Source organism: Artemia sp. Qi Xiang Cuo, chromosome 2, assembly GCF_049724085.1.
Source record: "Artemia sp. Qi Xiang Cuo chromosome 2, ASM4972408v1, whole genome shotgun sequence".
NCBI classification, from domain to species: Eukaryota; Metazoa; Arthropoda; class Branchiopoda; order Anostraca; family Artemiidae; genus Artemia; species Artemia sp. Qi Xiang Cuo.
The window spans coordinates 2708338-2735109 of record NC_142795.1 but is presented as its reverse complement, the minus strand read 5'-3'; the positions used below and the strand labels follow the sequence as shown (position 1 = coordinate 2735109).

General features: G+C 35.4%; 1 protein-coding gene across 2 annotated transcripts in view; it reads right to left on the bottom strand.

Annotated features, from left to right (window-relative positions):
* jar (Myosin heavy chain 95F jaguar) overlaps positions 1-16380 on the bottom strand; it is a 165268-nt gene extending 148888 nt beyond the window's left edge. The window contains exon 1 of one of the 2 annotated variants that reach the window (XM_089098663.1): positions 16244-16380. Coding sequence is in view for 1 of the 2 variants with exons in the window: in XM_089098655.1 (XP_088954781.1) it covers positions 6858-6950 (93 nt within the window). In the remaining variant the exon portion in view is untranslated. Of the gene's footprint in view, positions 1-6857; positions 6994-16243 lie in introns of those variants that run through there. The other variant, XM_089098655.1, reaches the window with a different exon arrangement.
* Between the last annotated feature and the right edge of the window lie 10392 nt (positions 16381-26772).

The following is a 26772-nucleotide window of genomic DNA, read 5'->3' as shown; positions in this document are numbered from 1 at the left end:
TAAGACTCAAAGACTAATATCCTTGATGAGCTTTGACGTAACAATGCATAAACATAAGACCTTTTGGACTGACAAGCTTGATTATCAAATTGAGAGTCCGATCGTCAAAATTGATTTCTAATCACAATCTGAACGTGGATTTTGATTTCGAATCACAATCCAACAGTCAGATTGTCATTGCAAAATTAACAACCTTATTTCAATCGAGGGTAAGGGGTTCTAGATTTTCAGATTGTAGGAAAAATTCAAAAGCTTACAACATGTATAAAGTTTTGTGTTGATCTTGAATATATTTTCTTATAGGAAATTCTACGTCTAGCCTCTTACATTTTTTATATTTATCTTTAATATTTTATTTTATTTTCTTTGCAAGTGCAAAAGTATATTCGAAATCTAGTTTTTTGTAGGGACAGGGAAGGAGATGTGGCTGAACTATAAAAATGAAAGTATTCAAAATAATTTTCCTGAATTTCCAAAAAATGGATTATAAATTTCCACCTTTTCAAATATTTAAATAACGTGCGAAAATCGAATTTCTTAAATTATCCGATTTCGGGACTTTATTTGCAATTTGGATTGTAATAGTAGCTTTTCTTTCCAAACAGTCCTTTGTAACGAACTGTAAGGAAGCAGCAACTCGGCCTAATAATAACCAAAACCCTAAAAAACGGAATTTTGATAATATTCAATGCATTAAAAGAATTGACTTCTTATACTGATTCCAAATAAATAAAATTCATCAAGTTTGATGTTAGACATTAAAAGCTACAGCCTGAAAAAATTTGCCTAATTTTGAAAAGGAGGAAAATACCCCCTAAAAGCCCAGGGATCCTAATAAAAACTACACAATTAGATTCAGCATTTCAGAGAACCCTACTGTAGAGGTTTCAAGCTCCTATCTATAAAAGTGGAATTCGCTTTTTTTTGCCAGAAGAAAGGTTACGAACCAGTGTTTGTTTAGGTATTAACTTAGTGTGAAAATAGGATGAAGCGTGCAATATGAGGCCTTAGAGGCTGAATCATAGCAATGTCCCTTCTCCCATGAAAACTTCCAAACTGTGCATTTTACTATTATTTAGTGCTCTGTTGGGGAATCATGGTTGTATATTTTATACTCGTCAAACACATAAAGGAGGACAAATCCTCTAAGAGGAGGACATGTTTTTCATAATGAGGACGTCTGGTAACGTCCTCCCTTATGCCTGGATACAGCCCAGGAGTCCTTTTGCTGCTATGAAAATTTCTCATCAAAAGTTAGTTCAATTAAAAAAAATAGTAAACTTCGCATTTAGCCTAGGGCCGTGTTCAGGCGTTAGAAAGGAGGTTATTACATTGCAATAGTAGCGATTACTGCAATTGGGATGAATGTTGAATGGCGAATTGAATTATATATGTATCTCCTAGCTAATGAATGAAGCTATTCGAGGCGTTTACCCACCCCCGTCGAAAATACATCCCCGCTGAAAGGAATTTATACCCAAAAATTTTCTCTCCATTGAAAATCCCCTGTAGAAAACTCTTCCGCGAAAAATGTCCATATGTTTCCCAATAACAAATACTACCTGCTAGCAATGGACAAATATTACAAAACTTAAAAAGATACTTAAACATCTACAATGGGGGTTCTCTGATTGTTTTAAGGTTAGGAAAGAGTAACATTAAACCCCAAAATGAGCAGAATTTATTCCGTATAGGATGGGGACCGCCCCTCTTCTTCCAGACCCCCACCTCATGGTCGCAAAAACTTTGGAGGATGCTCTGCTCATTAGATCAGAAATTGACAGTTCTAGTCCCTTCTTTTATAAGTCAAAGTGATTGGAGACCAACCAGCCGTGAGGAGCGGAGTATTTGTTGAGGGGGTATTTTCAGCGGTGGGGAGGGAACGCCGGCCACCGAATGAATCAACTCTCTAAAAATTTCGAAAAGCAGGTTAAAACGATCGCATTGACGTAGTCCACCATTTGAACCAATCTTCAGGCATCAATGATTAATGATGTATGGGGATGACATGACATTATGCCATCTCCTGTGTTGCGAGTAGTCCAACTGGGCATGCGTCATACACAGAGAGCTAGAACTTTTCTACACACAATTGCGGGTCATAAATTGTTTCCTTTTCCGTGTCCGGTAACTGATTACGAATTCAGACGGTACTGTTATTGTAGCCAACTTCCTGAATCAGATGTGAATAACAATATGGCGGTATTGGGTTCTGCATCATTTTGCCAAATTTTGATGATGAACGAATGGAAAATATGTTTTGAAATTAACTAAAATTAGACACCCATACCCACCTTTAACATGACTTTTAAAAATATCTCCACTGGTATAATCAAAATGTTCACGCAATTCACATGTAACTGCATTTTTTCACGTTAAGTGCCCCCTTTACCTCTAAATAAGTTTTTGTGTATGTGTTTGACACACAGTACTAATATAGCCCCCTTATCCTTAGACATAGCCCGCGGATAAATAATAAGTTTGTAAACTTTGTTATTTTTAGCATTTTTTTAAACTTATTTCTAATTAACAGTTTTTATTTCAATCCGAAGGAAGGATTTCGTCGTTCCGATACGTCGGAACAGGGTCAAAACAGGTCAGAACAGTGTGTAAACTACGATGCTATCAGTAATTCAGAAGCTGTCACTTTTTAAATAATAACGACAAATAATAGTTCAAATAGGGATAAAATCCTTTTAACATACAGTAATGATGATAACAGTGATAGAAATTCACAAAAATACTAGATATTTCGGTCACATATGCAGTGACCGTCATCAGTAGTAAAACATCGTCATCAGTAATTTTACTAATGATGACGGATGACGAAATATCTGGTATTTTTTTTTTCTATCACTGTTATCACGTCATTTAAAAGTATTTTATCCCTATTTGAACTTTTATTTATCGTCATGGAAAGGCAGTGTGGTCTCCAAAATTATTTGAATAATAAAAAATCTAAATAAAATTTAAGATGTTATAATGAGTTTATGCATGCAAATTGGACACACTGTGCAATTACAATTCCAAAAATACATATTAGCAACCTCTTCCCTCCCCTAAAAAAAATCATTTAAAAAAATCATTAGATCAGAAATATTATGTTAATATTAACTCAAAATTTACAAATTCATGTTTTTTAATCAGAGTCAGGACATCAGTAAAACTGCCTTGATAATACACTGACGCTCAAAAGTTGTACGACTGTTCAGAATTCTTAACCTGTGTTCCATGAAACCTCAGCAGTGGCGTCAATTCAAAGAAATGTAGGAGGGGGGAGTGTATTTCTCAGCATCTATGCAGTCAAATTTGTTGCTTTTCTGATTTTTTCAATGAAAATACCAACCAAAATCCATTTTTCAATACAAAAACAAATAAAACAAAAAACAAAAAACAAATAAAAACAAACAATACAAAAATACAAAAACAAATAAAATGAAATTCCCTCAAAAAAGGCATTCTTCAAAATCTAAGAGGTGGGACAAAACATAGGGGGGAAAAGGCTCCTACCATCCCCCCAAATTGACACCATTGAATCTCAAGCTTCTGTAAAAGGTCCTATTGGGATCAATTTTCTGAGCCTAATCCTTCAGACAGTGTATTCAGTCACTGGTAAAAAAAAGTGGGCTCGTTGACCAATTATGTTATTTGGTGACGCACAAAGTGTGCCGTCAAAGCTCGTCAGGAACTGTAAACTATGATAAAAAAAAAGAAAATATGAAAGAGACATATGGCGCTGTATACATTTTGCAGGTGTTCTTAGGACATCTAACATAATTCAATCCTAGGCAGGGGCACCAATGGAGTGGCAATTGTTCCCTTAAATTTGTTGCCCCTTCCTGGATGTTCAAAAATACCTTTTTTGGTATTCTCGTATAAAACTCCACTTTTTTTATAATTTCACGGATAAAATAAAAAAAATTCCTTCCCTAGATTTTGAGAAATACATTTTGACCCCCCCCAATTGTCTACACCGAGGCGGTATTCAGTATTTTTGTTGGGGGGGGGGGGTACAGCAACACTGTACAAAGTGCATAAAAGAAGTGTATTTTTGGTACTATTTATGATTCGGAAAAAAAATCGAGGGGTTTCAACAGTACCATATCCAGGATTTTTGTTCGAAAGGGAGGAGTATTTTCTCGGGGGCCTGGGGAAGTTACAACAAAGAACTTAAAAAAACGTATCAAAAACATGTTTATATGTATTTTTATTACGTTTTTACGAGTCAGACAAACATTACTAGTGGAGGTTCAAACCCCTTACCTTCCCCTGGCTACGACCTTGGGTTCGAAACCCGCTACCACCCCCCCCCCTATATGGATACACCCTTGGTTCATACAGCTGCGTTTCTTGGCAAAATCGGAAGTTTTTATGTGATACCTAAGTTTTTGTCCCCTTTCCGCCAACGATTCATATCATAACGGTTCACTGATTGAGCTGAAATAGTCTATTTAAAGTGAGCCTTGAAAAGCCCGATTTCTTTAACTCAATTCCACATTCTTTGTTGTTTTGGTTCTAGCCAATGAACCTACCCAGTTTTATTTCTTATCTCATTTGAGAATTCCTACTTTTTGTTTAGCACTAACTATTCCCCACAGTTTATATAATTATCCAGTATGATCTTTCCCTATCTCACCCATTATAAAATTATCCGGACCGAGATGCGAGTGCTCCAGAGAACGTATAAACATAAGCGGCATTAGATCTTTTCACGGGTAGACAAAGCCTAATCACCTACGGAACAAGTACTGACAAAACCACTTGGCCGGCTCAACCAATAAGTGGACAATAAGCGCAGAAATAAGTGGGAGGAGCTTTTTGTTCGCACCGAGAATTAAGAGCCAGAAATCATCCGCGGTAAACTTACTGTATAATTATATAAACTGTGCTATTCCCAAAAAGCGTATTTTTTCTGGTAATCATAAAATTAACTTGTTTGTTATTACATGGCCTTGCTTGTTATTGTTTATAAACTTGTTTGTTATTATTTGGGTTTTGAAATACACATAATATTATTACAGCATAACAAGTTATTTTGTAATTTCAGCTCCATGATGGTCTGAAGTTACAATTTACCACAAACGACGCCACAAAGTCTTTTATCGCCATCAGGCCTAATTATATAAGTCATTGACATGGTATGCACCCTTTCATGTTCAAATTTTCAAAATAATATCCTAATTTGATTAACCCGATCAAATTAAGGCTCTTCAAATTTAGATTTATCATGTGCTTTAAACAGGGACGTAAATTGTGGGAGAGTCGGGGCTACGGTCCCACGAAATCTTAAATTCCTTGGATTTGTGGGCATTTTTAATTCAAACTATCAAATACAATTATTCTTTTATGCCCTACCCCCCCCCGGAAAAATGTACTATGTTACATGCCTGGCTTTACTTATTTCCGGCCCTTTTGCCATGAAATATAAGGGCAAACATTTAGTGGTTCCCCTCTCCATAAGAAAACTGTAAAATTCTGGATACTACTTTAAAACATAAAATGCTTATTTATGTAATTGCTAATGCGGACAACTATACTCCCCCTCCCCCGATGGACAAATATATAGCCCAAATTATAAATATACTCATTGTATTTTCAATAGCGTGACCGGGAAGAAACCAGTCACGCTGTGCTATTGAAAATTCAACGAATATATATATATATATATAATTAGCACTATATATTTCTCGATTAGGAGGGGGAGTTTTGTAGTCCGCGCTAGGAATTATATAAGTAAATACTGGTACTTGTTAAGAATTCAGTAAACACGCGATAAATGAAGTTTCGTTAATGCTAATAAAATCAAACAAAATAAGATGAATATATAATAGTTCAGAAACAAATTTGGGCTATAGAGTTGCACATTGGGGGGGGTGGGGGTAAACATAGCATATATAAATACGTAACCTAACCTGACCTAGGTACCTATTTTTACTACAGTTTAAATCTTTGTCACAAATCATATTATTGAGTTAGGACTAAAGTGAATACACCATTCAATTCCTTTTTTTATGCTGATTACGAATATAATAAGCATTTCTATCGGAAATGAATTTCAGCCCCCCCCCCCCTATATATGCCACTTCAGGGTTTGGTTAGGTTAGGTATAGCCTATATAGGGGGGGGGGGCTGGAATTCCGATAGATCATTTCCGATAGAAATGCTTATTATATTCGTAATCAGCATAAAAAAAGGCGTCGAATGGTGTATTCAATTTAGTCCTAACTCAATAATATGATTTGGTAGATATTGACCGAAAAAGGTACCTAGGACAGGTTACATATTTAATATATGCTCTGCTTTACCCCCCACTCCCCCCCTCCCCTTATGTGCGAATATATAGCCCAAATTTGGGTAAATTTCTACCAAATCATATTATTGAGTTAGGAATAAAGTGAACACACCATTCGATGCCTTTTTTTGTGCTGATTACGAATATAATAATCATTTCTATCGGAAATGAATTTCAGCCCTCCTCTATATATGCCAATTCAGGGTTAAGTTAGGTTGTAGAAATATATACCCTGAATTGGCATATATAGGGGGGCTGAAATTCATAGAAATGATTACCATATTCGTAATCAGCATAAAAAAAGGCATCGAATGGTATATTCACTTTATGCGTAAGTGAATAATATGATTTGGTAGAAATTTACCCAAATTAGTTTCTAAACTATTATATATTCATCCTATTTTATTTATTTAGCATTAACCAAACTAGCACTATATAAAAGAGTGCGTTTAACATAGAAGTACCCAAAAATTGAGTTGACCCTCCTCATACAAAATGTCAAGTACGTAGGTGTATTAACAAGGGGCAAATCAATCCGCCAATTATGTAGAATGACAAAGCTCACCAGTTTATCACGACTAACTTCCGGTACTTTTTCTAAATATTCCTCACAGCTCTTTAAATAGTTGGATTCAGTAACAGTTTTTCTTTTCCACATTTTCTGTTGTAGTAACTATAGCGGTAGTTGACGGTAGACTGACTGATGCCAAGTATTTGGAGCAGAATAATGACGTAACTGAGAAGGAAAGGTAAATTCTCCATTTCTGATTGTGGCAATAGGTTATTTAGTTTGAAAATGCTATGACATTCCAAATTTATTTTATAAAAGTAATCTGGGTCTATGTCCATAGCCATGGGCGCCAATAAGGGGGGGCTCCAGCCCCCCTGGCTGAATGACGCTGCCTTATTTTTGTATTAATTAAAAAAAAACTTTTTCGACAAAACAAGTTTTTCAAAGAAAAGTAAAGAGCTCCATTAAGTCAAAAATTGGCAGAAATAAAGTCAAATAATCTTCAAAGCGTAAAACTACCCATTTCACTAGAAGTAAATAAATTAAACTCAAAACGAACAGAAATTACAATAGATAGGCGAGTCAAACTCAAAACGAGCAAAAATTAACATGAGTAGGGCTGATAACCCTTATGCCTCCTCAAGACCAGAACACAACTTTGGCTTTATTGAAAAAACAAAATGACCGTGGATTGTAAGTTTACATATACTGATATTTATTCCTTAAAGTGTTAACTTTTGTATTGATTTAAGTAAAAAACGTGAAAACATTTCAAACGTATTTTGTTTTCATTAAAGATCAAATTATGTTCTGGTCTTTAGATGGCATGGGGGACGGGGGTTATCAGCCCTACTAATGTTAATTTGGTACTTATCGTTTATATAACAAGCACTCGAGAATTTGTGACGCGCTCATAAGACAAAAACTAGTCAAGCAACTTCTTTAACAAGACAATTCCTTTGGCTCGCTAGACAAACAGGGGTTTCTCACTCCGTGAACAATGTTTGTGAATAGGTTTTTTTGTGGTTGAGGGGTAAAAAAGGCACCTAGGTTAGGTTTAATTTCATTAGCATTAACCAAACTTCACTTTTCGAGTGTTTATTATATAACCGAGAACTACCATTAATTTTTGCTCGTTATGAAATACCTTCTCAAGTTGGCCTGAAAAATAAAACTTAATATCATTCCCAAAAGTTTCTATCTATGCTCTTTGACAACCTGGATACACTTACACTCTATTTATTTATTTGAATTGTATGAGAAGTAGTAATAGTAGTAGCCCGAAACCTGCAACGTAATACCCCCAGTCGTTCTCGATATATTGCTGAAGGGTTATATTGGCAAGCGTAAACACAATGCGGTTTGATTTAGTTTTTAAAAAGCAATTAATTTTATAGCATAATGGGCCAATTGCATGATTAGGGGGTGAGGGATGACATGCCCAATAAGACATAGACATACTTGCTAAAGCTAGTTACTAAATCATTCTAGTATGCTGAACAAAATTGTTGCCTCAAAATTTTGACTGGATGTGTTTGGAAAATGAATCGCCTTGCGAGTCGGGCTGATTGTCCTCCAATCTCTTTTTTACTCTTAAAAGGGACGCTAGAACTTTTAATTTTGTTTCGAATTAGCTCATTTAAATATTTCAATGATATTTCTAGCTATTATAGAGTGGTGCTGCCTGCCATATTGCTTATATGCCCTTTTGAAAACCCGCATGCGTACAGATTTTTCGTTTAATTGAAACTCCCCCAAAACGCTTCACCTTAGTTTCACCTAGAAATTTCACCTTAATACTCTTAGCGTCATTAGTTACAGTAACTGTAGTGGTAGTATTAAAAGTGATTAGTGCTATGTACGAGAATAACACTGCTGCGGTTAAGGTAGGAAATGAGGTTAGCAGCTGGTTTTGTATTAAATCAGGAGTTAAGCAGGGTTGTGTTTTATCCCCCTTTATATGGATTATTTTGATGGACTTTGTTTTAAGGAGCACAGGAAAGGCAATGGGAGACCACGGAATAAAATGGGGAGGAAAAAGTCTCCTGGACTTGGATTATGCTGATGATTTAAGCATCCTAGATGAAAGTTTGAGCAAAATGAATGAAGTTTTAGAGGTTTTGCGAGTTCAGTGTTCTAGAATTGGTTTGAAAATTAATGTTAGGAAGACTAAGTCACTAAGACTAGGAATAAGTGAAGATGAAAAGGTGACGTTGGGTAATGAAAAGATTGATCATGTGGGCAGCTTCACTTACCTTGGTAGTATTATTAGTAAAGATGGTGGGAGCAGTGAAGATTTTAAAAATAAAATAGCCAAAGCTCAGGGTGTTTTTTCACAGTTAAAAAAAGTCTGGAAGAATAGGAAGATAAGTCTGCAAACCAAGTTTAGAATATTAGAAGCTACAGTAATGACAGTGGTCAAATATGGCTCTGAATCATGGACGCTCCGAAAAGCGGATGAAGATTTGCTGGGTACCTGGCTGACTGACCGTATTTCAAACAATAGGCTATACGAAAAATGTGGTTCAATACCGCTCTCTAGGGCTATAATGAAAGAAAGGTTGAGGTGGCTAGGGCACGTTGTGTGGATGAAGGATGACAGATTGCCGAAGATTGTTCTTTTTGGCCAACCGTCTAGGGCTAAACGGAAAGCAGGTTGTCCCCGTCTGGGGTGAGCAGGACGTCATAAAGAAAGATTTAAAGGAAATGGGAACTTAGTTGGCGGGTGTAAAGGGGGAGGATTTGAATAGATTGGGGTGGAGGTGGATCTTGCGTAGCTGTATTGGCCTCAGATGGCATGGTGCTAAGGTGAGTTATTAGTAGTAGTAGTAGCAGTAGTAGTAGAATTAAAAGTATACACATAGTGCCTTCTGACTAATTCAAAATCCCGCGCAACTTACTCTTAAGGTTTAACTTAATAATACAAGTTATTCTGGAGATATTGCTTTGTCACCTTTTTGAAAGTCCACATGCTCATAGTTTGTTTTGATTTAGGTCAACGTCCACCTAAATATTCCTTATATGTGATTACTGAAGACATTGTTACATGCTCTTTGGACAAAATGGCTGTCTTCCAGTTCAGATTGAATGTGTTTGGGCAAAATAGGATGCCAGGGAAGAGGGCTATTTTCCCTCCACGACATTTGAATCTTAAAATGGAACTAGAACTATACATTTCCAATCAAATGAGCCTCCTCTAAAGTTCCCAAGACCACCCCTTCTATAAAAACATTACATGCCCCGGGGATAAAACTTACCACCCTAACTCCCAGACTCTGGGGGGTTGTATCAACCCCAAAGGCATTGCTGTGTGATCCTTGGACCATTTTTCGACTAAATAGCTGTCTCAAAATTTCTATTGGATTTATTTGGGGAAAATATGACGTTGGAGGGTTATAGTTGCCCTCCGATAAATTTGACTCTTAAAAGGGCACTTAAACTTCCGATTTCCAATCCAATGAACCCCCTTCGAAGTTTATACGACCACGCTTTCCATAAAAACCTTATATTCCCTTCGGGCATATCTTACAAACCTTGCCCTGAGGGCTCTGGGGGGAGGGGTTCTTCCTCAAAACTTCTAAACTTTTAAACTACGTCAAATAAAATAGCATTCTCAAAATTTTGATTGGAAGTGTTTGGGGAAATGGGGGGGGGTGCCTTCCAATCACTTTTTATTATTAAAGAGGGCACTAGCCCTTTCAACTTCCAACCTAATGAGCACTTTTCGAAGATTCTGAGACAACAGATGACCATCTTAAAATTTCTATCAGATGCATTTTGGGATAATACAACATGTGTGGGGAGGGATATCTGCCCTCTGATCACTTTGACTCTTAAAAAGAGCACTATAACTTCTGATTACCAATCCACTGACCCCTCTCCGAAGTTTATACAACCACTCTTTCTATAAAAACCTTATATGCCCACAGGACGTAACTTACAGCCCTTGCCCTGAGGTCAATGGGGGGGATTTCATTTTCAAAGACATTATTTCTGGACCTTTCAACTGCGCTGAACAAAATCTCTGTCTAAAAATTGTGATTAGATGTGTTTGGAGAAATTATTGGAATAGGAGGGAGGGGCTGGTTGACCTCCAATTACTTTTGACTGTTAAAAAGGCCACTAGAACTTTTGATTACCAATCCAATGAGCCCCCTCCGAGGTTTATACGACCACCCTTTTTATGAAAGCCTTGGCATATACCCCCATGGCATAACTCACAACCCTTGCCCAGAGGGTTGGGGGGGGGGTCTTGTCATCCTCAAAGTCATAATTTCCAAACCTTTAAACTACACTGAACAAAATGTTTATCTCAAAATTTGGTTTGGATGTGTTTGTAGAAAGGGTTGGCGTGAGGGGGCTAGTTGCCCTCTCGCTTTTGAATATGAAAAAGGGCACTAGCCCTTTCAACTATCAATCGATTGAGCTCTTTTTGAAGTTTCTACGACATTTGTTTCTATTAGAAGTGCCCTGGTAAAAAAAACAACAAATAAATAAATAGTACATTGTGCCCACATCGCTCTTTACTTAGGCAGCGCTATTGCGCTGCCTATGATATTTGTGTTTTGTGATTTCTATTATACAGCATTGGAAGTCCCGATAAGAGCAGGTAAGCCCCCCCTATAAATCAGCTTACGGGCGCCTCATAGCAACTATTTTCGTTCGGGGGAGCAGGTGTACCATGGAAAGTCTTTGTAATTACAGCGGCATCGGTTGAGTTTTTTGGACTGAAAGTAAGGAGCAATGTTAAAACTTAAAATGAACAGAAATTATTGCGTATACGAGGGGGGCTCCCCCCTCCTCTACAGCTCACTCTTCAGGCTAAAAATTTTCGGTATTTTTAAAAAAAGTTACTTATTGTTCTAATTAAACGATCCTTGTATTTCCGGAGTTATTTTTAAAGAATTAGGAAAAAATTTAAACTTTAGCGTAAAGAGTGAGGTTTTGAGAAGGGGGCGACCCCCCTCGTATACGTAATAGTTTCTATTCGTTTTAAGTTTAAATATTGCTCCTTACTTTCAGTTGAAAAACTTGTTTTTTTCATTTAATTAATCAAAGAGCTTTTTGCACAAAATAAGTTTTTTCAAAAAAAAGTAAAGAACTCCATTAAACGAAAAATGAACAAAAACGGAAACAAACAATCTACCAAGCATACAACTACCACAGATCAGTATCAATGAATAAATGAAACCCAAAAAAAACAGAAATTAAAATTTGTCAAACTCAAAACGAGCAGAAATTAATCTGAGAAGGGTTCTAAACCCTATAATTTCTAAAAGCCAGAATACAATTTGTACTCTACTGAATAAAATTCAAATGAATTTACTGAAAAAAATATGCATTGTCAGTTTAATATACATATGCTGATATTTATTTCTCCAAAATCTTGATTACTTTTTGTTTTCTTAAAGTTATAAGTGAAAACATTTAAAAGAATATTTTTTTCAGTAAAGTACAAACTATATTCTGGCTTTTAGAAAGCATAGGATTTAGAACCCTACTCAGATTAATTTCTGCTCGTTTTGAAATTGACTTATGTTAATTTCTGTTTGTTTTGGGCTTCATTTATCTATTGATACTGATTTGCGGTAGTTGTACGCTTGGTAGATTGTTTGATTCTATTTTTGTTCAATTTTGGTTTAATGGAGTTCTTTACTTTTTTTGAAAAACTTATTTTGTGGAAAAATGTTTTTTGATTAATTTCTGATCGTTTTATATGTCTTCTGAAGTTAAACAACCATTCCTTCCATAAAAACCTTTAATACCCCCTGGGTATAACTTACAACCCTTGCCCCAAAACTCTGGGGTTTGTTTCAACCCCAAAAGGCTTGTTATATGGTTTTTAGGCTATTTTGAATAGAATGGCTATCTCAAAACTTCTATTAGACGCATTTCGGGACAATATGACGTGTGTGTAGGGGTGAGAGGGTAGCTGCCCTCTGATCACTTTGACTCTTAAAAAGAGCACTAGAGTGCCTAATTACCAATCACATGGTAATTAGGTCCCTTTGAAGTTTATACGACCACACTTTCTATAAAAAACCTATTTGTCCCCAGGGCACAACTTACAACCCTTGCCCTGAGGGCTGGGGGGATTTGTTATCCTCAAAGACATAATTTCCAGACCTTTCTGATAAGCTAAACAAAATGGCTATATCAAAATTTTGATTGGGATTGTTTGGAGAAATGATAGGCGTGGAGGGAGGCATTTGCCCTCTGATTGCTTTCGACCAATAAAAAAGGCACTAGTCCTCTCAATTTCCAATCGAATGAGATCTGTTGTACGTTTCTATGACGAAAATATCTATGAGAACTTTATATCCCCCAAGGGCATAACTTACGACCCTTGTCATGAAGGCTATTGGGGTGGGTTGTCATCCTCAAAGACATAATTTCCAGACCTTTCAACTACGTTGAACAAAGTGTCCATATCAAAATGTTGATCGGAACTGTTTGGGGAAGTGCTTGGCATTGGAGGGGAGGATTCTTTCTCTGATTACTTTCGACCATTAAAAAGGGCAATAACCCTCTCAATTTCCAATCGAAAGAGCCCTTTTTGAAGTTTTGACGACAACACTTTCTATATGACATTATATACCCCCAAGGCCATTACTTACGACCTTAGCCCTGAGGGCTGTTGGGGGTTGTCATACTCAAAAACATAATTTCCGGACTCTTCAACTACGTTCAACAAAATTGCTATATCAAAATGTTGATCGGAAGTATTTGGGGAAATGATGGGTATGGGGGGCATTCGCCCTCCGATCGGTTTTGACTATTAATAAGGGCACAAGCCCTCTCAATTCTCAATTGAATGATTCCTTTTTGAAGTTTATACGACAACGCTGGCGAAGACCTAATTTCCCGAACTTTCAACTACGTTGAAGAAAATGTCTATTTTAAAATTTTGATTGGATGTGTTTGAGGAAACGGTTGGCGTGAAAGGGGTATTAGTTGGCCTCCAATCACTTTTGACTTTTAAATAGCGCACTACTGCCTTCGATTTACAATCGAATGAGCCTTTTTTGAATTTTCTACGATAACGCTTTCTATAAGACCTTATATGCCCCCAGGGCATAACTTACAACCCTTGCACTGAGGGCTGTGGGGGGAGTGTCATCCTCAAAGACATAATTTTCAGAATTTTCAACTACGTTGAACAAAATGGCTGTCTCAAAATTTTGATTGGATATTTTTGGGGAAATGGTGGGCGTGAGAGGGGGGTTAGTTGCCCTCCAATCAGTTTTGACTTGCCTATTAAAAAGGACAGTAGCCCTTTCAATTTTCAACTGAATGAGCCTTTTTTGAAGTTTCTACGACAGTATTTACTATAAAAAAAAACCTTATATGCCCCCAGGACATAGCTTACAACCTTAGCCCTGAGGGCTCGGGGGGGGGGAGTGTCATCCTCAATGAGTTATCCTATGCCCCCAGGGTATAAATTACAACCCTTACCCTGAGGGCTCTGAGGGGGTTGTCATCCTAAAAGACCTAATTTCCAGAAATTTTAACTAAGTAAAACAAAATGAATATCTCAAACTTTTGATTGGAAGTGTTTGGAGAAATGGTGGGCGTGACAGGGGGGTTAGTTGCCCTCAAATTACTTTTGACTATTAAAAAGGTCACTAGCCATTTCAATTTCCAATGGAATGAGCCCTTTCTGACGTTTCTACGACACCGTTTTCTATAAAAACCTTATATGCCTCCAGGGTCTAAGTTACAACCCTTGCCCTGAGGGTTGTGGGGGAGTGTCCTCCTCAAAAACGTGATTTTTATCTGGAAATCAACTACGTTGAACAAAATGGATATCTCAAAGTTTTTATTTGATGTGTTTTATGGAAATGGTGGGCGTGGAAGGGGTGTCAGTTGCCTTCCAATCACTTTCGACTATTGAAAAGAGCTCTAGCCACTCCAATTTCCAATCGAAAGAGCCCTTTTCAAAGTTGCTACGATAACTCCTTCGATACGAAGTGCCCTGGTCTACCCCCCCCCCCAAAAAAAAAAATATATTGTGCCACCATCATTTTTACTTAGGCAGCGCGATTGCGCTGCCTATGATTTCTGATCGTTTTTTAAATAACATTAGGAAATCCGGCTTCACCTCCACCTCCACGAAAAAATTCCCCTCCCCACGGAAATTTCTTCAGGACAATTCAATCCTTGTGAAAATTTACCCTTAACACCTCCACGCGTAAAATTGAATCAGCAAGAGAAAGCAAGACATATCAAGAAATTTTGTATAGGAATTCTATCAAATTACCCCAGTATACAATTTCCCCTGAAAAGTTCCCCCCTAGAAAATTCCCTCTCCATGGAAAATTCACTCCGTGCAAAGTCTCTCCAGCTAAAAATTCGTCCTCCCCTGAAAAAATTAGAAAAAAAAAACAACGTACTTGCCACCTACTTTGATTTTAAACGTGCGTTTCGCCCCCCCCCCCTCCCCCTACATTTCCGCGAATTGACACCACACGGTAATTAATATGTCATTTGAAATACAAGGGTATAAGACTAATTCCTTCCTGAATTAAATCGAAAAAATAAGTTTTTTTCAACCGAAAGTAAGGAGCAATATTAAAACAAAACGAATTTCAGGACCCTTTAGAGGGAGAAGGAGTGGAGGTAGGTACTTCATGGGATGTAATTATCGTGGTAGCAATTATTGTATTTTGAATCAGTGTTGAATGGGAAATTTAATGGTAATACTGTCCTGTAAATATATTTAGTTCAGAAGAAACCAGGTACAAGTGTTACCCTCGCCGTTTCTCCTGGAACCCTAAGGCACCTTCTGCAGAACTCAAGGGCTCCAAAAAATACCTATGAAAGAGCTACAGTACCCAAAAACATTGAGACTCTTAAAGATTTTTCTTAATTTATTTTTTTTTATAAGAAATAACTCAAAATAACCTCAAATTGGAGACTATTGTGATAAAAAAAAAGAAGAAAGAGCATCAGTGTACAGTTGGGGCTGTCAAGAAGGAAACACTGTACAATCATGAAAAATACTTTCAAAAATCCTAAAATACTTAATTATTTCATTCCTAAGAGTACTTAACTTTACTTTACTCCCCCCCCCCCCCCTAGCCCAAATTATAAATTTCCAGTTGATTTTGCCATGCGTCAATCTTTGTTTCAACTCATACACGTACATTGAAGCAAAGTTGACGAAATCAAGAAATTGAAAATGCATTGGAACTACTTTAATTTGGGCTAAATATTTGCACAGTAGGGGTAAATGCAAGTAAATCTCTTTTAGGAATGATTTAATTAGTATTTTAGGATTTTTTAGAATGTTTTCAGAATTTTATAGTTTCTATCTCAACAGCCCCAACTGCACAATGAAACAAAAAATATCAGTAATAAATAAATAGCTTATAATAATTTTAGCCTTTGGAAATTCATGACACTTCAGTCATATTCAGATATATAATTACAAAACTTACAGGTTTGTATTTTTCAGAACCAGCTGTTCACAAGTGAAACTTAGGCAATACTGATGATAATTTCAGTTAAAAATTGCTTTGTTCCATACGGTACACAAAGTTGCATCGTTACGTCCAACGAAGCTTATCAGTAACGTTTGTCATCGGGCTACATCTGAACAAGATAAGATTTTTTTGTCAGTCACGAGATATGCAAGTCTAATTTAATTTGTTTTAGCTGAAGTAAATGGCAGACTCTCTTGGAATTGGTCTTTCATACGGCGTTTGACACGATGAAGCAAAGGGGATGCATTCTCAGGGCTGCCAACTTTTTGGGCCATCAATGTGTCCCCTGAGCATCCAAAAATGTGTCATTTTTAGTTAAATGTGATCCTCTTGAAATCTCAAAAACAAGAGGTTATTTTTTTACGAGTTGTATCATTGGCCGAAACATACTATGTAAACCCCTTTCAAAGCGGCCAGTTAACATCACATGTAATGAAAACGATAAACATCAGGTCGAAATTGTCATACAAAATTACTTGGTGTGAAAGCACAAAGCTCATATAAACATATAAATCTCTTACTTTGGAGAAAACCCTTTAGGTACGACATCTCTGGCAAAACCTGGATGTTAAAAAACACATACATATATATGCAAAAAAACGAGAAAAAGCACTACTTTGGTGAAAAGTGATATTTGTTTTTTACCAAAATATATATCGAGTTGGGATATATTTCATTTTATGTCGTAAATTTAAAAAATGTGTCCCTTTTTTGTCCTTTTATGTTCCAAATTTCTAAGGTGTGTCACTCTTTGCCCTTTTATGTCATTGTGTTTCGGCGTATGGGAGTTTGTCCTTTTGGCTTAAAACGTCTTCAGTTGGCAACCCTGTGCGTGCTTTGTATATCGTCGCTATTGCGCCAAAGTTCTTATGTGACGTTTTCACACATCTGACGTTTTCATCCTCCCGATTGTTTGTATGATAAATAGTATTAAAACTTCGGCTAAAAACCTAAGTAAGAGAGTTTATAGAGATATGAGAAATAATAACATGAGAAAGCTGAAAGAGCAAGTTAGAAGTTAGCAAAGAGGAAAATGCAACTACAGCGTTCGACAGGTTTATGAATATTCTCTTACCGGTATATGAGGTGTCTTGTCCTCTCAAGAAAATGAGGAAAAAGAAAAATGAGCCAAGAAAGCCATGGGTGACCACAGAATTGCATCAAATGATGGAAATGCGAAACCAGCTTTTTGAAAAACATTTACAGAGCCCGGAGAATGTGTGTTTATTTGAAGAATTTAAGCGAGTGAGAAACAAAGTTAACTATAAGCGTCGCAGTGAAAAAAAGCATATTATGCTTCTGCTTTTGATGGTAAAAGTGGTGATGCAAAAGGAACCTGGCGACTAATAAATGAGGTTTTAAAAGGGAAGACTAATAATAATGATGGACTAAAGAGTCTGTTGGTGAATGGAAGTGAAAACACTGATAAACAGGAAATGGCAGATGAATTGGGAAAATATTTCACGAACATAGGCGAAAGTATTAAGGAAAAAGTAGCTAAAAAGTCTGGAAGACATCTGGAAAAGTCCTTTATTGATAATCGAGGCGAAGGACGCATTTTTTCGTTCGAGAAGTGCACAGCAAAGGAGATCGAGAACACAGTGAAAGGACTGAAGTCCAACTTGGCTGGAATAGATGGACTTAATCTTAGAGCTTTAAATGCTATCCTAGTTTATATATTACCTTGTCTACTTCGTTTGATAAATCTATCACTCCAGACCTGTGAATTCCCTAGTGGTCTTAAACTGGCAAAGGTAATACCATTGTATAAAGTAGGCAACAAACAAGAACTATTGATTTAGCGACCGATTTCGTTATTGCCTGTTTTTTCTCAAATCTATGAAAAGATAATTCACAGGAGACTTTATGAATATTGGGATAAACTAGGAATATTGTGTGACAACCAATTCGGATTCCGCAGTAAACATTCTACTAGCCATGTTGTTCACCATCTTCTGGATGTAGTCAATGGAGCTCTAGAAAAGGTTTTATTCCTTTAACGATCTTTGTCGACTTCGAAAAAGCCTTCGACACTGCGGATTTTGAGTTGTTGCTGTGTTGCCTATCTAGTCTGGGGATAAAAGATGTACACAAGTTTAATCCTTCTAAACCCATCAAAAGTTACGCGCCTGAGAAAATTTGGCTGATTTTCGAAAAAAGGAGGAAAGCCCCCTAAAAGCTATAGAACCTTAATGAAAATCACACCATCATATTCAGCGTACCAGAGAACCCTACTATAGAGGTTTCAAGCTCCTATCTACAAAAATGTGGAATTTTGCTTTTTTTCCCAGAAGAAAGATCACGGATGCGTGTTTATTTGTTTTTTTTCTTGTTTTTTTCCCCAGGGTGATCGTACCGACCCAGTGGTCTTAGAATATCGTGGGAGGGCTCATTGGAATGGGAATTAAAAGTTCTAGTGCCCTTTTTAAGTGACCAAAAAAATTGAGGGCAACTAGGCCCCCTCCCATGCTCATTTTTTTCCCAAAGTCACCCGATCAAAATTTTTAGACAGCCATTTTGTTCAGCATGTTTGAAAATATTATAAGTATGTCTTTTAGGATGACTTAATCCCCGAAGTTCCCGGGGGGAGGGCTGAAAGTTATGAACTTTACCCAATGTTAACATATAGTATTGTTTATTGGAAAGTACACAGACGTTATCAGGGGGGATTTTTTCTGGTAGTGGGAGTGGGGTGGGGGTTATGTGGGAGGATCTTTCCACGAAGGAAGTTTTCATGGGGGAAGGTACATTGCTATGAAAAGGAAGCCGGATTTCCCAGCATTATTTAAAAAATGATCAGAAATTAAATATATTAAAAACTGCAACATCGAAACTTAAAACGAACAGAAAATATTACATATATGATTGGGTTCACCGCCTAGTCAATACCTTGCTCTTTAAGCCAAAGATTTTTTAGTACTTTCATAAGAGCTATTTATTCTAATTAACGGCCTTTGTGATTAAGCGGTCATTTTTAAAGAATTGGAGCAAAATTTCGAACTTTAGCTTAAAGAGCAAGGTATTGACTAGGGGGCGAACCCTCTAATATACGTATTAAATATAAATGAATATAGAAGTTCGTTATGTAAGTTAATTAGTAAGTTACGTATATTTATTACTAATAAAAAAGTTCGTAAATAAAATTAAACAAGTTTCGAGAAAGACATTTAACCAAATAAAAGTAAATTAATATGCAAATTTTGCTTTTAATTATCCATGTACGGAGAGCCAAGATCAAAACTTGCATTAATTCAAAAACGTTCAAAAATTAAATAAAAAAACAAGTTTTTTTAACTGAAAGTAAGGAACGACGTTAAAACTTAAAACGAGCAGAAATTATTCCGTATATGAATGGGGCTGTCCCCTCCTCAACGCCTCGCTCTTTTCGCTAAGGTTTGACATTACCACAACTTATTTTTTTAAACAATATAAAACTTTAGCGTAAAGAGCGAGGCGTTCAGGAGGGGACAGCCGCAAACATATACGGAATAATTTCTGTTCGTTTTAAGTTTTAACGTCGTTCCTTACTTTCAGTTTAAAAAAAACTTGTTTTTTTTATTTAATCTTACAAAAGAAGCATCTTGGCAAAAAACGCAAGAGCCAGAGAACACGTAACTCTACCAGCCAGCAGAAACAGATTTCATCATTAGCTTTTTAACAGAAGTCATTTTGAAACCCCCAACTTTGCGATATGTACCTGGCAGGGTTGACCCCCCCCCCCTTGTGTGAAATTTGTTGTTGCTACCTCCATTAATTATTGCGTCAGCTCATGACCGCGGAATAAATTCCCAAGACCTACTTCGAATCTTCAAGAATTTTAGGTCTAATGCTACATTTTATCTTTACACCAACTAGTTAGATAAGCAGAGAGAACATGAAAAAAGGACTGTGAACAGGGTTGCCAACTTTGGGGTCCATAAATATGTCCCCTGAGTATCCAAAATTATGTCATTTTTAGCCAAAATATGTCCATATTTCGTCTTAAATATGTCCAAAATATGTCCATCTTGAAATCTCAGAACCTAGAGGTTATTTTTCTTATCAATTGGGATATTGACCAAAAGACGCTTTGGAAACATCTTTCAAAGCGGCCAGTCAACATAAAATATATTGAAAACGAAAAAAAAAAACATTTAATACAAGCACAAAACTGATAAAAACAAGTAAACACTAAAAAAAACTTGTGGGAGCTTAAGATTAGTCTTCTAGCGAGAATTCATCTTGAAAATTATGTTCAGCATGAGAGTCAGTCTTATTTCTTCCTTTGCTAGCTATTTACCAATCGGAGTATTTCTTGCGCATTTCAAAATGTATAATCCAGGATTCCAGCAACGTTCCAGAACGCCAAATTAGTTGCTTAAACTGTCTTCCAGCAACTGCTGAAGTTTGGCCGGCCACATAACGTTAGCATAAAATTACAAAGATCCTTGTATTTTTCTTTATCCTTGGCATCCTTACATTTTCTTAGGGCAGACCAGAAAACTGATGAGTTTGCTTGTTCAGAACGAAAATTAAAAGCTCTAGTGCCCTTTTTCAGTGACCAAAAAGAATGGAGGGCAACTAAACTCCCTCCCACGCTCACTTTTTTCCCAAAGTCACCGGATCATAATTTTTCGATAGCCATTTTGTTCAGCATGTTCGAAAAATACAATAACTATATCTTTGATGATGACCCCCACAGTCTCCGGGGGACGGTCTGCAAGTTATGAACTATGTCCAATGTTTACATATAATATTGGTTATTGGGAAGTATACAAAAGTTTTCAGGGCAAGTTTTTCTGGTATTTGGGGAGGGGGTCGGGTTTTAAGGGAGAGGAGCTTTCCACGGAGGAAGGGACATTGCTTTGAAGGTGACATCGGCTTCCCAGCATTATTTAAAAAAAAATAAGAAATTAAATAAAAATGCAATTTTTCAACTGAAAGTAAGGAGCAACACCAAAACTTAAAACAAACAGAAATTAATACGTACATGATTGGATTTGCCCCCTAGTCATTACCTCGCTCTTTGCGGTAATTTTTTTTTTTAGTTTCATCAAAGCTATTTATTCTAATTAACGGCATTTGTGGTTAAGGGGCCATTCTTTGAAAACTGGAAGAAAGTTTGAAATTTGGCGTAAAGAGCGAGGTATTGACTAAGGGTTAAGTTAATTCGTAAGTTACGTCAGATCAAAAGTACGCAAAAGCCATTTTGCCAAAAAAGTAAAATTAATATGCAAATTTCATTTTAATTATTCATGTACGGTGAGCCAAAATCAAAGCTGCATTATTCCAAAAACGTTCAGAAATTAAATAAAAAAAAATAAGTTTTTTTAACTGAAAGTAAGGAGCGATATTAAAACTTAAAACGAAGAGAAATTATTCCGTATATGAAATATATATATATATATATATATATACATATATATATATATATATATATATATATATATATATATATATATATATATATATATATATATATATATATATATATGTATAGGTCGATATATGCCAAATCATATTATTGAGTTAGGACTAAAGTGAATACACCATTCGATCCTTTTTTATGCTGATTACGAATATAATAAGCATTTCTATCGGAAATGAATTTCAGCCCCCCCCCCCGGTATATGCCAATTCAGTGTTAGGTTAGGTTAGGTTGGGTTAGGTTAGGTATAGCCTATATAGGGGGGGGGGATTAAATTCATTTCCGATAGAAATGCTTATTATATTCATACTCAGCATAAAAAAAGGCATCGAATAGTGTATTCACTTTAGTCCTAACTCAATAATATGATTTGGTATATATTGACCTATATATATATATATATGTGTGTATATATATATATATATATATATATATATATATATATATATATATATATATATATATATGTATTATATGAAAATAATATATATGAATATATGAAAAAAGTTTTACTTTGATCGTGAATATTCACCATGAAGATAAGGAGCTCCACTTTAATTCTGAGTTTTCTCGAAGAAGTGCAAAATGTTCAAGTTCTCTTCTGGATTTTCTTAAAGAAGAGAAAAAGTTAGCTCAATTCTGAATTATACCAATGAAAATGAAAAATAAGCTTCCACTTCAGCTCTTAATTTCTCAAAGACATAAAAAAAATTTAAAGTTCTGTTCTAAATTTTTCCATAGAAGATAGGAAAAGTCATACTATGATGGTGAATATTTTCCATGAAGATAAAAAGTTTCACTTTAATTCTAAATTTTCCTATATTTAGTTCCGATTTTTCTCAAAAAGAAGAAAAATTTAAAGTTCTCTTCCAAATTTTTCCATAGAAGATAGAAAAAAGTTATACTTTGATCGTGAATATTCACCATGAAGACAAGGAGCTCCACTTTAATTCTGAGTTTTCAGTAAGAAGTGCAAATATTCAAGTTCTCTTCTGAATTTTCTTAAAGAAGAGAAAAAGTTAGCTCAATTCTGAAATTTACCAAAGAAAATGAAAAAGGCTTCCACTACAGTTCTTAATTTCTCAAAGACATAAAAAAATTTAAAGTTCCTTTCTAATTTTTTTCCATAGAAGATAGGAAAAGTCATACTATGATTGTAAATATTTTTCATGAAGATAAAAAGTTTCACTTTAATTCTAAATTTTCTTAAATTCAGTTCCAATTTTTCTCAAAGAGATGAAAAATTTAAAGTTCTGTTTCAAATTTTTCCATAGAAGATAGAAAAAAGTTATACTTTTATCGTGTATATTCACCATGAAGATAAGGAGCACCACTTTAATTCTGATTTTTCTCAAAGAAGTGAAGAAAAGTTCAAGTTCTCTTCTGAATGTTTTCCCCGAGAAGAGAAGAGGTTCCACTTTAATTCTGAGTTTTCACAGCGAAGTGAAGAAAAGTTCATGTTTTCTTCTGAATTTAGTCAAAGAAAAGAAAAAAAGCTATATTCAAATTCTAATTTTATCCAAAGAAAGTAAGAAATTTAAAGTTCTCTTCTGAATGTTTTCCCTGAGAAGAGAAAAGGTTCCACTTTAATTCTGAGTTTTCACAGCGAAGTGAAGAAAAGTTCAAGTTCTCTTCTGAATTTTCTCAGAGAAAAGAAAAAAAGTTATAGTTCAATTCTAATTTTTTCCAATGAAAATGAAAAATCTCCGACTTTTTAATAAACATTCCAAGCGCTTGACATGCTATAGTTTCCTAAAATAATGGAAACATAACAAACTAATGCATAAATACTTTTATTGAAGTAACAGCATGTAGAATATTAACATAAAAATATGTTACAGACATTATTATTCGTTACTAACATCATTGAACAACGTTGAACATTCTGAATCTGGTCCATAAAATAATTTATAATGCTCTCTCTGGATACTAGAGTTAGTCGTTTCTCTTAGTTAATAACCACTAGAATAATCATTCATCCATTTTGAGTCATATACAATTTTTACTGGGATTTCACATACTGGTTCAATATGTGTTTCAGCCCTGGTATTATTTGATTCATTGACTATATAATCAATGGTAGTAATAATGCTCACTTGTGCTTCATTTTCCAATCAATTTTTCATTATATTCATTAGTGATATTGTCTGCCAATGCTCTTTTTATTTTTCCTGCAATTTCACTGTCTATTATCACATTATTTTTACAGAGGTAACAGTTCTGGCACGTTGACAAGATATGATTTATAATGTTGGTGCAGCAGTAGGCCTTTCTTTTCCTATTTGATTTCATTCGAATGCTAACACCGGAAAGATGACAATAAGATCTATCAACGGCTTTCATGTTACCAGAACAATTAGCTAGAAGTTGCCCTTCTTCATCAACTATTATTTTTATGTTGGCTTTGTCTTTGAGTACTAACTTCTCTGGAAATATTACCTTCACATATCCACCTTTTGAGTGATGAAAATTCTTGAGTACTCCAAAGGAATTTAACTCTTCACTGTCATGACGACGTAGGCATACATTCCCAATAAGATTTCCACTACTACTTGTTCCATAGTTCAAATATATCTCTCTGTCAGCATTCAAGGCAACAATTACTTTATCATGTGCACACACTTTCGTCGAATAATTCATTTTCACGTCTTTAAAAAAAAATATGGTGTAGGTGTTTATCTCTCCAATTGGAAAAAATTACTGATTTAATACATGTAATAAACTAGATAGTCTCGATAACCTACCATGGAGTACCACTGGGAAAGCCGCTTCCAATGTAAGAGCAACCATAGAGTAAGTTTGCTACAGCCGCAAGCATACATAGTGAGAGAGAAATACAAAGACGACATAGATGATTAATAAAAAAGCTCTAATCAGGCATAATCCTTCTTTTGGCAAAAAATGCAATGTTTCGAATGAACCCTATTGTCATTCTTAAGGAATTGGGGTAAAATTCAAACTTTAGCGTAAAGAGCTAGGTGTTGAGGATGGGACAATATATATAGATGACAATACACAATTGAAACATCAAATACAAATTCCACATTCTTGCACGGAAATACCAAAATCATAGGTTAGGTTAGGTTAGCTTACGTGAGAGAAATTCGTTAACCATTTAGGGTTAACTTACCTTTTTAGGGATGACCATTTAGGGTTCTCCTACATGCTGAATCTGAAAGTGTGTTTCCTGGCATGCTGGATCTGAAAGTGTATTTTCTTCTCATGATTTGATGGAAGATTTATCATCCGTTGAAAATCTACTATTGTTACAATTGCTTAAAGTGAAATTCGAGTCGCCTATTAATCGTTTTGAACTTGTGAAACATTTAATAGCCTTTAATTTCTAAATTATAATGTACAGAAACATTAAAAAAAAATCTCTTTGGTCGCTGAAGCATTTTCTTGTTTTTGAATGCTTATCATAACGATATCACAGGGTATAACGATATCACGGGGTATTTCATTGCGTGATTTAATTGATTAAAGCATCTTACATCTCTAGCATTATAAAGAAGGGTATGTTTGTCCTTTTTCTGTGTTTTTACAAGTGTCCTTAACCGTTTTCTTGTTTCACTCGAATCGTTGTCAATGTGTAAAGGGATATTTTCACCGTGTATTTTGGTAGCTTGCATCGATGTGGTATCGTTCCATCTTGGTCCCTTTTCAGGGGTAGAGTAATTGCATGAATCCACTTCCTTCTTAAAAAAAAGAAGAAAAATTTAGTAAGGAAATAATAATCCCCTCTTTTACAGATAAATTGCTCTCTAAAGTTGATTCTGATGTTTGTAGCGCTCTATGTCTTAGTGCATTAGAAATATTCAAAAAAAATCTATTAAAGTAAAATTTGGGATAATTTTGAGTTTGGGGGGAATGGGGATTTCAAAAATATCACTAGAGTTTATGATCAAAAACCCTTATTAGCTCAGATTCTACAGAAATAGTTTATTTTTCGATCCATACTTGGACTTAAGTTTCACCTAAACTCGCCGTCCACTATGGTTTCTTTTGATGAGCCTATTGATTACAACGGAACCCTTACTTACAACTTTTTCATAATTTCTTGAATGAATTGGATTCTTATTTATCAAACAAATGCATAATAAATAACGAATTTTTTCTTATAGCATTATTTACAGAACAAATGCATAATATATTATGTCGCTTGGTGATGGATTTGATTGAAGTGCTGGTAGCATTAAACCCGTAATAATTAAATCATTGTAAGAGAAGAACTTTTTTATCCTTCCATATCCACAATTAAAGTGCCCCCCCCTTTGACTTTAAGTACCTTTGCATAATGCCTCCATTTTGATTTCTCCCTGCACGAACAATAAAGTAATAAATTTCGATTTTGCTCATGATTACACATAATAATGCTGTAAAATTTTGCCCTGAAAATCCCGATGGTGACTCTTGCAACAACTTTGATTATTAACTGAATAAGATAATTATGAAAATAATTAGTGCAATTTGTGCTTCACTAATCATAACAATTGTTTTTACTAAATCCATGGAGATTGAGTTTCTGTCTGTTAACGCTTAATCCCTGACAGAAATTTTGATTAATGAATATCAGTTTGCTTTTGATAGTAAGAAATGTTTTTTGTTTCTTCGTGATTGAAACCTATTGAGAGTAGTTTTACCAGTTCCACAGGACACAATTTTTCTTTTCAAAGGAAAAGCTTTAAAAATTTACAAACAATTTAAGAATTAAAGCTAAGGTAAATATCCCCCCGATGACGAATCTTGTACCAACTTTTATTATTAAAGTAGCCTTCACTGTTATCTTTCTTTTGATTGTTTCAAAAATTATGAAGTTCTTCAAACATTACCCGGAACTTGTCTGTTAAACGAAACACACTCTAGAATTACACTGTGTACGATCTGGACAGAAACTGATTTCCCTTTGTGGGTTCAGTTATAATTGGCTTGTTCTGGGCGAGAAAAAAAACTACGATACATGCATATATTAATTGTCTATCGGATGTATAGAGATTCTCAGGGGAGTTAGGTATTTAATATAGTTTGTTCTATTTAGCCTGCTTTCCATATTTTGTTTTCTACAATATTGTCATCA